This window comes from Anneissia japonica, unplaced genomic scaffold (assembly GCF_011630105.1).
Source record: "Anneissia japonica isolate Jap-2015-1 unplaced genomic scaffold, ASM1163010v1 scaffold5947_len87984_cov146, whole genome shotgun sequence".
Lineage (NCBI taxonomy): Eukaryota > Metazoa > Echinodermata > Crinoidea > Comatulida > Comatulidae > Anneissia > Anneissia japonica.
Window position 1 is genome coordinate 7650 of NW_022692471.1, and position 18401 is coordinate 26050.

General features: G+C 33.3%; 1 protein-coding gene across 1 annotated transcript; it reads right to left on the minus strand.

Annotated features, from left to right (window-relative positions):
- Positions 1-35: 35 nt before the first annotated feature.
- On the minus strand, positions 36-13290 carry LOC117100307. The gene is made up of 19 exons (XM_033239955.1): positions 13271-13290; positions 12613-12709; positions 11598-11657; positions 11441-11551; positions 10809-10926; positions 7766-7890; positions 7349-7451; positions 6157-6226; positions 5493-5596; positions 5126-5253; positions 4636-4938; positions 3621-3710; positions 3325-3510; positions 2989-3231; positions 2451-2648; positions 2196-2360; positions 898-1194; positions 216-296; positions 36-173 (listed from the first exon to the last, which is right to left on the minus strand). Exons 1-19 carry the CDS (start codon positions 13288-13290, stop codon positions 36-38), a joined length of 2637 nt encoding a protein of 878 aa, XP_033095846.1.
- Between the last annotated feature and the right edge of the window lie 5111 nt (positions 13291-18401).

The window sequence follows — 18401 nt, forward strand, 5'->3', positions numbered from 1 at the left end:
AGAGTTTTTTTCACAGCGAACAAGGCTAAAGTTGATTATAAAGACATTGGATGCCCTACAACACTGAAGCTATGACCCAAATAGCTGTTCCAATTGACCATATCAGGGACTATAAGCAACTCTCCTACCCCATTTGGTTGATTTTTGCACAGAACCACACCAGCTGCGCCAAACTAAAAATGACAAATAAACAGAATTTGGTTATGGAAGCTTACCTCCATGCAGATGCTAGGATGTGGTTCGAGAGGTTCTTCTTTGCCATGTTCATCAACTTTTATCCTATGTGATATTTCAATCTGTTTATAAGACAACATACAGGATATTTTATTAGTCAATGGGTTGCTTTTGGAAAGAGGTCGTGGATGCACATAAAATAAATAAATATAAATACACAAATTTCTATCTAAAGCTTGGCACGGACTGCACTACAAATGCAACTTCGTTCCCTGTGAGCGCTGCAATGCGAAGCCGCCTGCTAATTGTCGGTGGACGGATCGTCATTAAAAGTGATCTGGTGCACACGGCTTGTGTCTGAAATCCACAGGGTGCACTGGTTGCCCAGCTTAAGGGTTGTTCCGGATGACATAGAGGTCTAGCTGTATTTCAACTTACAATTTATTTGGCAATAAAATTACATTGAGCTGCCTGGTCTGACAATGAATGTTTTTACTGGCACAAAAATAGCATGACATACCAAGCAATGTAGGCTTACAAATACCTGTATTATAACATTAAATATACAAATGTATACTCTATATATAAATGTAAATGTAACTGTTTATATATTCAACATAGATAACTTATATATTTAATATATTATTTACAACATAATTCTACACTGACAGTTTTATTACATTAAAATAATAATTATGCTTAACCTTCAACATTGTATCTTACCTTCAGTGCATGCCTGTTCTTGATTTTGACAGCTCCTAGACTCACCACATGCTCATCATCTAAGTCAAAGTCACTACGATTCCGAAACAATTCCACATGATCACTACTCCTACCTTTGTCATTCATCAAGTCTAAAAACGAAACCACCAGCAGATTGTAGACAGCATCTGGTAGGAAGTCTGTAGGAGTCACATAAATCGAAACTGTTTGCTGCTCATCTTCCTTAACTTCCAAGCCCTCTTTATTGATTTGCATCCGAGTGGGAACCATGAACATTCGGTTACCAGGTTGAGATCCCTTTGAAAACATGAGCATTGATGTAGCATATTATGAATCGGTGCAGTAGTAAAGCTTTGGAAAGAGAGTTTGTCTGGTCAAATTGCTTGTGTCCTTGGCAAGACACTTTATTTACATTTGAATCTTTTCACCTGGGAATATGAATAGGTAGGCCTACCTGGTATGAGGTGAGTGATTTGGAATATAATTGGTAGTGCAGAATCACATGTATAACTATACAAAATACTCCCCAGGCAGAGAAGTATCAGGTGACACTTTTTGCATAATTTTGGAGTGGAGTTGAATAGCTCAGTTGCTAAGATGCTTGCCTTCTGATCCCAGGGTCCTGGATTCAATTCCCGTCACGGCAGGTCTTTTTCTCACGAACAAACTAACTGCCTAAGCCTTAAAGAGACTTATAAAGCATCATTCTCATCCTGTAAGTGGCGAAATTTATTCGCTGTTGGATGTGAAATAAGAAATAAAAAAATAAAATAAAATAATAATTTAAACTGCATCCAATAAAAAAAAGCTACTTCAGTGGATTTTTCTGAAATGAATATGTGCGCTACAGGGGTACAAGTCCTATAAAATAATGATTTGTCTCTCCGCCACTCCCGACACTCTTCATTTCTTCCCGTTTCTTGTCACAATCCCGTTTCGCTTCTTCTTTTTCTTTTACACTCCTTGAGGCTTGCCTATTCTCCCTCTCTTGACCCGTCTTCGATTTCCCAGTTCTCATCAAAATGTTTTCAACAACCGACAATTTCATTTGTCTATTCGCCTCTCCTATTAACCTTGCCCACAAATTGTTGGAAATATATTCATATTTATACTGTATATATTTCGTAATTTTTTGGTGTGTGTATCTGTGAATGTTATCCTTAATGGATTTTGTCCCTTGATGGCATTTGAAGAATAAAATTGAATTGAAAGTATAAAAATAATAATTATTGTACAAAAATTATGCATATATATATTATGAAAGAGTTTCTTGTGCTAAACCATAAGTACCAGCTTACCTTTTGCTTCTCAAACAGTAACCCAAACATCTTAAGCAGTTCAAGGAATACCTCAAAGTTGCTAGGATCTTTCTCTATCTCATGTCTCCACAAATGACGTAGCAACTTTTCTTGTAAAATTCCTTCACTGTCGAGTTTATTCCATAAATGCATCAGTGTAGGCAACTACAAGAAAATATGAACAATAAGATGCATGTGACTCCTCATTAAGCAACATAAAAAATAAGATATATAGGAGATTGTTATATTGCTTACCTTGTCAATATCATCTGGTTTCACTACTGTAATGATTTTTGTCAAGAGATCGATCATCATGCGTAAGTTCGTAATAACCGTGTACTTTAATTTCTCATTAGTCTTAGAGTACAGAATTATTCCAGTGTCGTTTAGATAATCAAGGACAGTGTTGAGCGTTGTTTTAGAAATTCCACATTCAGATGCAATTTCTGCAACCTTAAATGTTGAATGAGAAGAGAATTCCATTCAGTAAACAAATGCATGCAAGAAATATATACAAAACACAAAAAGTACACAAGATAAACCAATGTGATGGAACTTTGCAGTTACAATCATTAAATTTGATTTATATCGGAAAAATTAAAACTATAAATTTTAATGGCTCATTTAAAGGAACCACTTAAAGTAATCAATTTTCATAAAATCACGGATCAGGAAGCAAGAGGAATAGAATTTATGCGATGGGTAGTGTTGGACTTTTGGATCTAATTTGCGTAATTTAAATCATATTCATCAAATAATATTTAGTTATAAATATTATAAGGAAGCATATTACCTCATCTAAAGAAACATGAAGTCTTGTTTTTCCAACATCTTGTACTTTGGACTGGAAATCAACCCAGGTAGTGGGAATAGGTTTAGCCGTTGTCTTCATGTATCCTCCGATATTCTTCTTCAATTTCTCAATCCCTTCATCCTTAGCCACAGTGTTATCTACAACATACATCTCGCGATCTACATGGCTTTCATATGGTGTTCCTTTGACTTCATCAAATATTCTTTTGAACTTGGTTGTGATCTGTGAACAAAATTGAAAATACATAAGTAAATTTATTGAAGAATTAAAGAAAAAAATTACTATAATTCCATTATGAAACAGACAATGCCTCACCAACTTGTTCTTTTCTGACTCAGTCCCTAATAGTTTGTCTTTATGTGTGGCAACTAAACTGATTGTGGGTGAGGATATGCCATTGATCAACTTCCGTGTCCTTCCACGATAAGGTAGTACAGCATGTTCGTATATTGACCGCATCCAAAATACATTCATCTGAAGATTTGTCATTTCAAATTGTCCCTAAAAAGGTAAACAATAGCCACATAATTTTCAAAATGGTATGAGATTATTGATGCAATAAAACTAATTAAGGTTAAACATCTGCAGTGAAGACTAAGTGGTGTATTTACTTTTAAGAAATCTCTTGGGTTTGCTAGAGCATCCAAATCATCTAACACACTAAACACAACACAGTAAGATGATCCATCTGTCAAGAAAAACTGGAGAGAAAGAAAAAATTTAAAATCCAAAAATATTCAAATCATCACTGTTAAAACTGACCATTGAAAAAATGATTAAGCTTTCAAATTATAATTGCGTCAAATACCGGAATTCAACATACCACCAATCCTACAAAGGACTAAATAATTAAGAGATAAACCTGACGTGCGCGCGTTTTTGCGTGGGGGTGGGTGCACACACAAGTTTCAGTCAATCATTAATAATCAAGAAGTGACCCTCACCAAATTATATTGTTTTATTTAAATTTTATACATTTCAAATAACGAGTGTCTCAAACAATATTCCTACTATAAAATGGAACCATCTGCACATGACCAATGACAATATGCCTCGTAAACTCTGCTTGGTAAAAATTGAACAATTATCACAGGCACTTTGTTAGCGGCGGTTGACTAACAATACAGCAACACATTGCAAAAATCTTTAATACCAGAATAATTAGGAGAGAACTGTTATAGCATAGATATCAAATTATACTAGCATGGATTTAGTGGGTCGCCCCCCTGGAAAAGGTTGAGAAGCTGAGGGATATAGATGGTGATCTTCCAGTCAAGGCCTGAAATTTAGTTGATATTTAGGAGCTTTTTAAATAAATTCAATATTGTGATAATCAAACTAATTCTCATATAAAATATGGAGTTGTTTTAATTGGTACAAAAAATAATGGTGCCTTTAAAGAATTATAACCAAGGAAAATGAGCAGGGGTGGATCCAGGAAGGGGCACGAGGAACATCCCCCACTCACTTTCCATTAAAAAAATTTTCAATGCATATATTGAAATTAATTCTACTCACTTATCCATACTGAATATGTTGTGCCTCCCCGATTAAAGTCACATGTCAAATCAAAAGAAAACATACAATAATTTTGATGTGCTTCTTTCAGTGGAATTTATTACTCACCCTGTGAGATATATAATAGGTCAGTTGACCGGCATAGTCCCAAATGCATGTGACATCACTTGGTATAAAAATTTCCTTGTGATGTTGAATAGAATTTCTGCTAGGTACCTCTGCTGTTTGAAGTTGTTGACCAAATATGGCTCGACGAAATCGTTGAAGCAAACTGGATCTTTGATATGGCTGGTCAAAGAGGGTAGGAGGATGGAAAGTGTCAGGTACAGCAAGTTTAATAACAAGTTTCTCATGAATTCCTTCTGGGAGTTTCCTGGTATAGCGTGCACTTCTGGTTGCTTCTGATGGCTTCTGTATTAAACATTCAAGAATGACTAATCTATATCAGTTCAAATTTATGCAAAAATTTAAACCAGTTGTTCAGGTAATGTTTTTTTTATTAGGCAGAGAGCTAAAAAAAATACATATTAAAAATTTAAAAGAACATCAACTAAATTAATTAAAGTAATTTTTGAAATTATGAGAAATACAAATTCACCGATGAAGCAGCTGTAGAACTAGATGATGCAGAATTAGTTGTGTCTTGTTGGCTTTTTGGCTGTTTCAGCTTTTTGGCGAGATTTTCTGCGATGGCGTGCTCACGTATCTGCTTCGTTAGTTCACAAACTGTAAAATATAGAAAGGTTTTTTAAAAAAAATTGAATAATTTATAAAAATAAATTTTCAATTATTAAAATTATTTGTATTTTAAGAAAGTAAAATATTCATACAATCCGCATCCTTCTGTTCCTGCTATTTGCAAAAAAGAAGTTATCAAAATAACTTATACAAATAAAAATTTATAATATTTAAAGTTAAATTTTTAATTAAATTACTTATATTTCAAGAAAGTATAATATTCATACCATCCACATCCTTCTGTTCCTTCCATTTGCTGCCATCTCCATCAACCGTTTGAAATACTGTTGTTGTTACAATACCATCTGTTGATGGTTCCTTGTTGTTAAATCTATTCACATTTACATAAATATAATAATAAAATAAATTGAAGTAATGACAACAGTGTACATAACATGTTAAACTATCAAAACTTTCCAATATAGCCTTAGTTTTGCATTGTAAGCCTATAATCACAATCAAATACACATAGGATAATTAATACTGTATATGCCATGTTTTCATCCTTACATTAGTTTTATATAGAACATTAAATTAGTTTTTCAATAACAGTTGAAATAGCCATTTCAACAAGCTCTGGAGGCACTCAGTAACAAAATGGTGTCATATGTACTGTGCTATATTGATGTGTTGTGTGTGTGTGGTGTAGAATTGTATATAATGCATACTAAGTAGAAAATTAAACCCTTTTAAAATTAGAGTTATATCAAGAGCCAATGGGCAGAAATGCCCTTTTAAAATTCTTTAAACAATTGCAAAAAAATCCTGGATAGTCAGTCGCCTAGGAGAGTAATGAACCTATATGAACCTACTGTATATACTATAAAAATATTGTAATAAGACAAAAGACTGTACAATTACCTAAAAAACAAGGCCTTATTTTGTACTTACACTTTGCCAAGCATGGAACGGACACAACTCGTTTTGCCCACCCCTTCTTTCCCAAGGAACATGACTCTTTCTAGAGCATAAACAGGTCAAACAGAAAATAACATTAAAATAAAAAGCTATAAGAATAATAAAGGAACTGAAATATAAGAGTACAAATGTATAGTATTCTTATGAACTATATGCATATCACAGGATTTACTTTTGCCCTTTGACACGACCTCCAGATGACAATGATTGATAATTTGTTACTTACATTGTACATTAACCTTTTTAATTTTGTAGTATTTTTTGCCTCAAACTTTCAAAATGTTAAGTGAAGTTGATTTTTTTTAAATTTTTGTTTACTTTATTTTTCTATTCTTTTTACTTTTGATTCATTGTTGTTGTGAAGAATGCAGATAATTTGATCAATGTTTCCCCTAGGTCTATGCTACAGCCAGACTACTGAAATAACCGTAATGCTGTAAAAATAAATTATAATAGTTGGACTTGTATGGCACATCCATGCAGAAAAGCCTCTATGCATGGATCGCATCCATCGAGTGCATGTAATAGGTGTAACTTTGTTTTTACTGTTTCTTTCAGTGACAAGTTTTGTGGGCAGTGTACACTTGCAATGGGATATACATGGGAGATCCAGAGATATTAACAAGGGGGCAGGGGCTGAGTCCAAAACATCAGAAATCTTTTTTCTCTAGAAGTACGAGGTGGTATTTCCAGCATCTTGCAGGAGCGATTACTGTCATATAATTGTTTTGGATTATTTAGGATACGCTGTTGTGCCATTGCTTGATTTTAAGCATAAAAATCATAATAAAATACAGTTTAAAATATTGAGCTTTCCATGAATATTAAAAATATATATTGTATATTTACAGGTATGTTTCATTTTCATCTTATGCAATACTTGGTTAAAATTAATTTAAATTTACAATAAAATTGACATGATTGACTAATTAAATATTTACCATATTTCTTCCACTTTAAAAAAGGCATCCTAAAAAAAGGGGATGGAGTTAGGACCCACAAGACGTCCACTAAGGTGGCGACCAACCAGCTATTAGTACTTAAGGTATAGCCATGCCTAGAAAGCTATATGTAGCTGAGGCTTATGACATGGTTCTTCCAAATAAAGCAAGCTCTGTGATTTTTGCCAATAGGTTCAGGAATATTCATAGGTAAGATAACTTACCTATAAGCAATTTTTTAAGTTCATCTTTCTTTTCCTCCTTTGTTGATACTTCGTATTTACTACATTTATTACGATCATAATAATCAAGAGGTGTATTCCCGTCCTGTAATAACAAGATCATACGAAAAATTATAGTATATTTCACTGGATGGCAGCTGCACACTACATCAGCAGAACAAAGGGAAATATTTTAGCTTTGAAGATTTATAAATGATAATGGTGAAAATAATAATTCAATGGATAAACCAACACTATCAGTATCACAATATTTATATCATATATTGGTACAAGAATAAGTGATGGAATTCATTCGTATAGAATGGAATCAATGCTCTTTTGGTTATTAGGAATGTTTGTATTATTGTAATAAAGACATTGACTAATTCTTCTGAATCATTTCTTTTTTCTATACATTACACTATCTTTTTGGTAAGCTGAGGCACCATATGTTATCAAGCACAATGCCATTTCTCGCTGTTCATCATAAGTACCCTGAGCACGTAGACAGTAATGTAGTGGTGTTTGTCCAAAAACGATACGACCTACAAAATGATACTCAATGTCAGAACACATGAAAACTAATTACTGTATATGACATAAAAGTAAACCGAGATGAAATAATGCAGTGGCGGATCCAGGAATTTGAAATAGAGGGGCCCAGGACAGATGGAGGGTCTATAGCACCTCAGCCCCACCATGGTTGGGGCTAAAATAAGAAAATTTACAATTATGGCACCTCTAGATAGTTGGAAGTGAAACTCTCGGACTTAAAATTTGAAAATTTTCTTTTTTTCTCCAATTTTTGAAGGGGGGCACATTCTCCATTAAATTGAAAAATTTAAAGGGGGGTGGGGGAGGCTGGGCCAGTGTAATATATAATTATTATTCTGAATGATCACTTACTGTAACTGTATTAATAATATTAAAACAATGATTATAGTAACAACAGTAATAACAACAACAATAATGACCAATATAAGAGGTCCTCATAGTGGTGACACCAAGAGGTAATCATTTTTTCCAAAGAGTGCACTGCTTTGGTCAGCAGAAAATAATAATAATGAATAATTATAAGATCTAGAAAGCGCACATACTGTATCCACTGCAGTAGCGCTCAAGGTGCTACAGGAGGAGAAACCAAAATTAAATTGAACCTTAAATCTGAAACACCACACACATCATTATTGCTTTTATGCCTTTTTGCTTGGAATTTTGAGACCTCTTTTATCCCATTTTTACCAATTTAACTTTTATAATTTTAACCTTTATATTTTAACATTTTATGATGTAATGTATGTTTTGTGTATTTTAGTAAGTGATTGCATCATTAATTATATATACTGTCTCTTTATATATATATATATATATATATATATATATTATATGCATTCGTACTCATTTTATATATATATATATATTTATATATATACATATATCATTGTAAATCCACATGTGTTCTTCAAATTATATATCAGTCGTTGAAACAAAAAATTATGACAAGGCATGTAGACTATGAACACTGTATTTATTTTTTAAAGAAATTTTCGGCCAGTCCTCTGGCCTTCATCAGCTTTACTGAATGCAAAAGATTGGCTGTTGCAAGTTGTATACTGTACAATATAAACAATACAATAGTGATGTAGATGGATTATAGGACAATTATCTAATCTTTTATGCTGTAATATACAAAGTGAAATCTTACAGCGATCAAAGTGGTCAAGTATTGAGATACTTTTGTTGAAGATTAAACAATTCTTAACTAAGCGTACATAGTAGAATAATATGGTGGGAAGCAAAACTAGCTACACTATTGGAAGGTTCTTACTGGTGCGGATTGATGATTTGCGATTATTAAATCTACTTTTAAAAGAGGCTCCAGTTTTACCGATGTAGGTGCCATGATCACATGCATTACCAATTATGATGTAAATCACGTTGGTGGTCGAGTCACATATGTGAGTCGAGAGGGATGAATTTTGTGGTTAGTGACTTGGAGTGTCATTGTGTCGTTAGTGATATGTGTGCATATTTGACAGCGAGGCTTATTATATTTAATATTGCCATATGAAATCCCTCCTCACGTCCTCACACATCACCACTAAACCTCCGTCATTTAATAATCAGAAATCATCAATTCGTACCAGTACGAACCTTCCAATAGCCACACATTTCAATTCTCCTAATAAAAACATCAATGATTTGAGATGTGTACTCATAGCCAATAATTTTAAATCTCTCAACGATCACTGCATTTCCAAACTCAAACTTATATTTAAAACAAATCCACACCATAGGCCTCAAATAAAATATAGATTTTCTCAGTGATTACAACTTCCCATACAATTAATTACCATCTCTATTCAGTTCACAATTGACATTTTATATACTTTCTCTATTAACACCATACCATTATTTTGATATGTCTATTTATATGTATATATCTTTATCTGTACATTGTATAAGCCTATTTATAGGCATATAGGTTAATATATTTTTAATTTATATATTCTACCATTTACGTTTTAAGATTTTATATGATTCACTTATAAGTAGTTAGGTTGTTCTACTATGTATGCTTAATTAAGAATTGTTTACTCTTTAATACCACTATCTCAATACCTGACCACTTTGATCTCTGTTGAATTTTACTTTGTATATTACAGCATAAAAGATTAGATAATTGGCCTGTAATCCATCTACATCAATATTGTATTGTTTATATTGTACAGTATACAACTGCAACAGCAAATCTTGTGCATTCAGTAAAGCTGATGGAGGCCAGAGGACTGGTCGAAAATTTCTTTCGAAAATAAATACAGTGTTAAATAGTCTACATGCCTTGTCATAATTGTTTGTTTAAATGACTGATATATATCAAAACCAAAAAAATAAGAGAATTCCAAAGTCAAGATGTGAGGTAACAAATGCATGTATATTGCACAAGTGATATGTTGAGGAGCTGTTGATTTTGGGAATGTGCTAACTCAAAGTCATTGAAGAATCAAGCATAATACCCAAATTCTATACATGAGGTACCGGTACTTGATCGATCTGACATTCCCCAATGTTGATGTGGAGGTCTTGGCATTTTTTCCTTTGTTGAGGGGAACAAGACGATGAATTCTGTCTTGTGCTCATTTACTTTTAGAAGTTTTCGGACATCCAAGTTTTCAACTCAGAAATACAATTGCTGAGAGATTCAATCTTCACATCAAATTCTTCAGCAAGTTTAAAAGAAATATAGATCTGTCTATCATCAGCATAAATATGATAAAAAAGGTTAAAATTTAACGAAAACTACTGAGGTCCCAAAATTGAACCCTGAGGAATGGAATAGTTCAAAATGAAAAAGTTTGACATGGAGTTGCCAAAAAAAATTCTTTGTGGACACAACAGTAGCTACAACCAGTTTAGCTGACTCAGGTTTGTGATTGAATTTGATGATATTAACTTTATTTACCGTCGAAGAATATTAGATAATCTCCTGTGTTTATTTTGCTTGCAGACTTTTCCAATGCACATCTCAATGCTGATGTATACATATGCTTTGCCAAATAACTGATAATAGTTTCACCCTCCTAAAAGACAAACATAAAATAAGGTAAAGGATTACAAACATACCAACAACACACATAACTAATCACAATAACATGTCATGTCATTAGCTGCACATATTTAATAATTTTATAGATAAAGATTACATAATTCAATGTTTTTTATGGATGATTTTCAAGTAAAACCATGCATACAATATAATAATTAAAAAGACAGCTTCACTTCTTCTAAGACACAATTTCAATTTATATTTTGAAGCAAGACTAATTGTGATACAGTATAACATTTTTCTTGTGAACAATATAGCCAGTAAATAGTATAAATTATTCTATAAACATGATTATCTCTCATATAAAAAAAAAATCAAATTTAAATATTATATTTTGAAATGATGATCATAGGCTGGCTACTCAGTGAAAATAAAACAATAAAAATCTCACTTTTAGTCTAGAATGAATAATTAACTATAATTTATTATATAATATACATACACGTTTTGTTTTTTGAATATTAAACATACAATGCTACTGAATTTACCAAGTTTTCATGTTCTATATTTTCTACTGTTGCTTTTTTAACCATCAGTAGAATCAAGTCTTCTGGTGCAGGCTGTACCTGTCTCATAGCATATAATAATGGTGTGCTTTTCTATAAAACAAACATACACATACAAATGTACAAAATAACAACATACCTGCATCAAACATTCAAATTGTTGGTAGGTTGGCTCATTGTTTACAAAATTGTAAGCAATCTGTATTGCGTAAAACACACATAAAAACATTCCTAATTCACCCCTTCTAATCAGTGTAAATTTGGGTTGAGGGGATCAGTTTACACAAGGAGATCAGAAAATGCAAGTACAGTAATCTTAAAAATAAATGCTGGCAAGGCCAACTACATGTAACACTTCCACCCACACAATGTTTGCTAGGGTTTTGTGGTCAATCATAATCCACCATAGAAGTACAACGTTTTTTAGGAATGTTAGAAAAAAATCTTGCTCTATCGTAGCAATGGGAAAAAAACATAGTTTACTACAGCAGAGAGAGAGTTATACCTTTGTTGTTAAATTGATGTGGTTAATCTGTTAACTCTTGTTCATTTATATTCACTGCACTGATTTGTAGTGGCCACAATATCTTGGCAATGACAAGCCACGATTTGTTACGGCGCAGTTTTGGCAGTTGTGTTTTCCATTTTAGCAAAAAAAGTTGGGTTTGGCTGGGAATCAGTTGAGAGGATAAAGAACAAATTGGAAGGGAACTGGGTAGGGTGGAGAAAGAATGTAAATTTGAATGTGCAAATATTGAAATCACTGTACAAAGAACAGTTGCACAGATGGACCATCATAAGCACTGAATCCTCCTAGCTGAGGATATTACACAAGCCGTGGCCTACACAAGCCTAACACAGCTAATAATTACTAAAACGAAAGCTCTGTCCACACTATACAAAGTTCTTTAACAAAAAACTGTTGTATGCCCATATTATAGTCATCATGTGCCCAAATATGGTCACAATGTGATGTCATCATCACCATATTTGGGCATGTCACATTTTTTGTCAAATAAAATTTGAGAATCTGGACAGGTGTTAAGGCAATGTTTGGGACTACAGTAACTTTAGGCCTGAGGTGAAGAACCAATAAAATGATAATTAATCACTAAACCACACCCAGAATTTTATATAATCAGCTGAATACACACCCAACTTTCGTAAGTGTTAATAAGGTTGGGATGTTCTTCACAGACACGTCTTACTTCTTGCCAGTCACGGTGTCTAATAGCCTCAAAGAACACATTTCTGTGAAATAATGCACAAGCAAAGTTTTAAACTGAATAATACATTATATTTTCCTTTGACATGATATTTAATACAGATTACTTTCATCAACCGTGAATGATGAATTTTAATATTCGACATCATCACCTGGCCCATATCCAGAGGGTGTGGACACATCCCCCACATCGGAAAATGTCCATATTTTTAAGACAATTGAGACTGTACTTCCTTAAAATTGCAATCCTGGACATGGCCTGATCACTATCGTCATTGTCAACAAAATTTACGAAAATATTTTAATAAAAACAGTTTTTATATTTTAATTCAAAAAGTTTTCATTAACATGAAAATAAAATATAGATATAATTAAGTACAGTAGTACTAAAATCAAACTTTATGCTTATTTTTTTCTTTGTTCCAAGTCAAAAACATTTTTGTTTTTGGATCAACATAAAAAGAAATCCTACCATACTGATCCAGATGAAATGATTGTAAAACAACATGCCAATCCATTAAACTAGAATCAATTTGAAAGATATTTTGTTCTATCCAAAATGTTCAATGGTACAGTACAATACTCACTCATAACGCTGATAATCCATGGTTGTTTATCAGTGCCTCTTTAGGTGTGTGCACAGTATGGATGCTGTATTGATTACTGAGATGCTGTGAAGTATAACAATCGTGCATTACAAGCTGTATGATTGCCCGTTTTCATCTTCTAATTCCGGACTTCGGTATCAACTTTCTGTATCAAAAGCATGTGTTTGTATAGATTTTAAAACAATTGTGAGAATTAACCAGCATCTAATACTAGTATGAACTAAGGCAAGCCTACGGGTATACTAGATGTGATCATATCCTAAACCTAGTAAAAGTGCACAGGGGAGGAGTGTTGGAAGGAGTATATTCCAGCTCAATGGCTGTAACCACCCAGTTCACTTAAACAAATTTTGTGAATGATAAAACAATGGCCTTCACTGGATATGGTAGCTTGTCCTAAGCTACCAATTGAAAAAGATGAAATAGTGGGAATGAAATATGTGGCAGTGAGAAAGTCAAGGTTTGCGTTAATGTAATTCAAACCATTCAAAGCCAATACATTCACAAACAACATCATTGGACAACAGACTCCCAGCAGGTATATCTATGCTGAATGTCAGTTTTGTATTTTCTTTTTTTTTTACTGATTCTTAATGGCGGGTCTGTCTAATCATGGCAGTTACTGTGTTAAACATGCATGAAACACAATCCAAAACATAGGTTCACCTGGTATTGCCAGTCAATTTTGGAATAGCAAATAAAAATATGATTGTAAAGAAAGCACCCTACCTATCTTTATTATTTTTTGGCCAAAAACCAAACCTAACAAATAGATATCAAAATAAATTTGTACCACTATCCACTAAAATTCTTAATCAAAATATCAAATAAGTTTAAATGCCTAATTATAATTATCCTGCATTTTGTTTTGTGATGTGATGTACCTACTGATTTTCCGACAGGAAAATATCATCTTTCCACCCATAAGGATGGTTTTTTTGTTTAATTATTGTCTCTCATTAGTATAGGGGATAGTGTATAAATTCCACTGATAATAATAATAAATCTTTATTTGAAACTTCACTTTTAAAACAGTGGCACACGATTATGATGCGTTCATAAGACGGGATAAAACACTGCACTGGAAAATCTGTTAAATGAGGCCTTGCTCTCCATTGGTACTTGAAGACTTGGCATGCATCAAGGGGGTGGTTTTATTACAGAAAAAAAAACCACCTGCTTTCAGACATTATTTTTTTTTTTTAAAGGGCAATCAACAACTTGTTTTTTTTTTACATGGCCTAACTGTAGAGTAAATATTAAAACAGTATCAAGAAGTGCAAATCAATTAAAATGTGTCACTATAAATGCCTCCCCACCCCTGGATCCCTGTCTCTTCAAACAACACACATTTTTTTTTTTTCAACATGGTATATTTATTCAAAATTCAAATTAAGACATAAAACATAGCAGCCAAAAGGCTGAATTGCGAATTATGTTAACAATTAAAACCATTAAAAAAATCAAACAGCAAAGATAAAAAAACAAGAACATCAAAAAAGAGAAAAATATTGCAAAAGGATCGATATTTTATCCAATTCGTCATTATTATTATTATTGTTATTATTATTACTATTAATTTATTTAGTTATGAATACAAATATAAAAAAGATCAAAAAACATCATAACAAGTAGATCAAAAAATGAGAAAAAAGGATTGCACAAAGATCGAAATTTGTCATTATTATTATAATTATTATTATTGTCATTATTATTATAGTTAAGAAAAGTAAAACAAATCAAATAGGACATCATAACAAAAACATCAAAAAGAGAAAAAAGATTTCACCAAGGTCAAAACATAATCATTATCGTTACAATTAAGAATATTATAATCAATATTATTGTCATTATTATTTATTATCCTTATTATTATAACTGTAATTAAGGATTGTCATTAAAAATATCAAGAAACATAACAAATGAGAAAATCACAAATATCAGAGAAAAATTACAATATAGAAAAATACATTGGATAAATTGCACAGGGACCAAAAAGGAAGGCAAGGGGGAGGGGGAATCACTGAAACGCAAAAGGGCAAAGCATGCACCAAACCCCCAGGGGGAGAAGAAAGTTATTAATTATTAATCATTGGAGTTAATTAAGTTAACATATGTTTAAATTTGACCTCAATGATTCTACTTTCTGATGATAAGCCGTCACACAGCTACCCATTTATTAACAGATGAATAAATAGTAAAATAGTATTAAAAAAAAGTGCAATCTACTAAAATGTGCATGATTTAGGCCTTAGTACCCCTGAACAGTTTGCAAATTGCCTGCACAAATGTGGCAAGACAAGCAAAACCAGTCACTCATCGCAAATCCTGCTTCAGAGATACTGTAATAGCCAAAACATGCTGGAATGTCAACATTTTTAAAATCTTGAAACGCAAAAGGGCAATAGCATGCACCAAACCCCCAGGGGGAGAAGAAAGTTATTAATTATTAATCATTGGAGTTAATTAAGTTAACATATGTTTAAATTTGACCTCAATGATTCTACTTTCTGATGATAAGCCGTCACACAACTACCCATTTATTAACAGATGAATAAATAGTAAAATAGTATTTAAAAAAAGTGCAATCTACTAAAATGTGCATGATTTAGGCCTTAGTACCCCTGAACAGTTTGCAAATTGCCTGCACAAATGTGGCAAGACAAGCAAAACCAGTCACTTATCGCAAATCCTGCTTCAGAGATACTGTAATAGCCAAAACATGCTGGAATGTCAACATTTTTAAAATCTATTTTAATACAATAGTAATACTGGCAACCCTCCAGTGAAAAGTCATCAAGGCAGCACACAGCCTAGGACACTTAGGCATGACAAAAACTAAGCAAATGTTAAGAGAGAGGTATTGGTTTCCATTGATGAACACAATGACTGAACAATTGATAGGGCAATGCTATGAATGTGGAGTCACCACCAAAGCACACAATCAAGAACCTATCAAGATAATGCCAATACCAGAGAGACCGTGGGATGTAATATCAGTTGACTTCGGAGGACCATACCCTAACGGGCACTACAATCTTGTTGCCGTAGACAAGAGAAAAAGATACCCAGAAGTTGAAACAACATATTCAACAGCATTTCAACCTACCAGGGACAAACTAAAGAAAATGTTTGCTACACATGGAACACCAAGAAGAGTCGAAACAGACAATGGACCACCATTTAACCCCAAACAATTTGAGCAATTTGCGATGGTGGAAGTCTTCACGCACCACTTAGTAACACCAGAACATACTTGAGCAAATGGAGAAGCGGAGAGCTTCATGAAAACCCTGAATAAGACTGAACAAATTGCACATCTACAGGGAGTAAACACGAACACAGCAATTCAAGAAATGTTAACAGGATACCGATCAACACCTCATCCAGCTACAGGCATAACCCCGTATAATGCATTGATGAACAGACAGATCCGAACCAAATTAGATTATGAACCACGAGAGACTACAGCAATACACTGGGATACCATAATGGAGGAAAGAGACAGAGCATACAAGGACAAGCTTAAGCAACGATCTGAAAACAGGAACACAAGAGAACACACATTTGTGGTAGGAGACTATGTACTTTTGAAGCAAACCAAAAGAAACAAATGGACCACTGCTTATGAACCAGCTTTTTATGTCATATACCGCATAGATGGTTCATCAATCGCAGCTAGAAGAATCACTGATGAAATTCAAACTTGCAAATGCATTTATACAAAATCCTGACAGTGAATTAGAGAATGAAACGGACGACTGGAGAGAGAAAGTACTACTAGAGGCACACCAACCCATAAATGAAATGGAGCACCAACCAAACCATGAAAACATGGACCAATCACAACCTACGGAAACACCAACACCAACAACACCGATAACCAGACTACAAAGGAATAGACAGAGACCTACATACCTGAAAGACTATATCTTATAAACTAAATTATTGTATATATATCAATACAGATCATCAATTATCAAAAGCTATATAAAAGCTATATAACCCACTAAAGAACAGAAAATGCAGGCATTCATAAATTATTCCAAACCACATAATCAATAAACCTATGTTACGATTTAAGCTGTTAAATACTTAATGCAATTACTATAGGAAATACATCCAGCAGAGAAAAATCAATGTACTACAGTATAGTAAATCACAGAAAATACCAAAATCGCTAAAATATATAGATTAGCTAAAGTGGATAAAGTTAGAGATCTCTTAAAGAAAAGGAGAAATGTGATATCCTATGTAGCGCCCTCTGTTGAGCGCAGTTACTACCTCGTTGACGGCGGAGAAGTATTAAAATGTTATTAGTTGAGTTCTAACTATAGCCTCTGTGTATCATTTAATATTACACACGGGATGTTTCATGAACCATGGTCCTAGAGGTTTGATAGAAATAAATAGGCCCTACAATAATAATTAATTTGTAATAATGGTACAGTAAAATAATAAAATAAATTATAGTGGGCCTAAGAATGGTAATAAAATAGTATTGGGCAATGTTAGTTAGGATTTTGCTTGTTGTACAGTTTTGTAATCATCTTTTTAGTTGTTATTATTGTATATTCGACATCCAGGTGGCAAAACCTTGGATGAAGATCTAAGAAAGGCATGTATTAATCTTACAGCCTCATATTCTGTAAATACACAGATAATTTTTTCCCCTAACGAATGTGTTGAGGTCTTTGAGAGCATGACCTAAGCCTGCCTCTGCAACTGGAACCACCACTTAATTTCAATTCTTGTAAAATTAGAATTTGTTGAAAAATGACAGAAAAAAGTAGCATGATAAGTGCTTAGAAGCCCGGAAGGGTCCTGACAAGGCCAAGGAGCTAAAACAAAGTTGCATTTTGAGGCATTCATGAACCGTGAAATAATTTTGTCAATAATCTATTTAAATTACCATTCATGTTGGTGATTGTTAGTCCCTGGTATCCAAACTATCGATCACAACCCAAGTTAAGCCAAAATATTTTGCAGGGTTGCCAGATGTTTAATGTTGTTGGTGACTAGTAATAGAACTTGATATGTCTTCCTTTCTTTGTGCAAGTGTAATTGTGTGCAAAGTATTGCTTGCTGAATTGGGCTTTTTTACCACAAA

Excerpts from the sequence above, each read along its gene's own strand:
- LOC117100307 (XM_033239955.1), bottom strand. The coding sequence starts at position 13,290 with ATGGATTATCAGCGTTATGA. Across the intron at positions 11,658-12,612 it reads TTAACACTTACGAAAGTTGG|ATTGCTTACAATTTTGTAAA; the intron begins GTGTGTATTCAG and ends TACGCAATACAG. Across the intron at positions 10,927-11,440 it reads ATATAGAACATGAAAACTTG|GAGGGTGAAACTATTATCAG; the intron begins GTAAATTCAGTA and ends TTTGTCTTTTAG.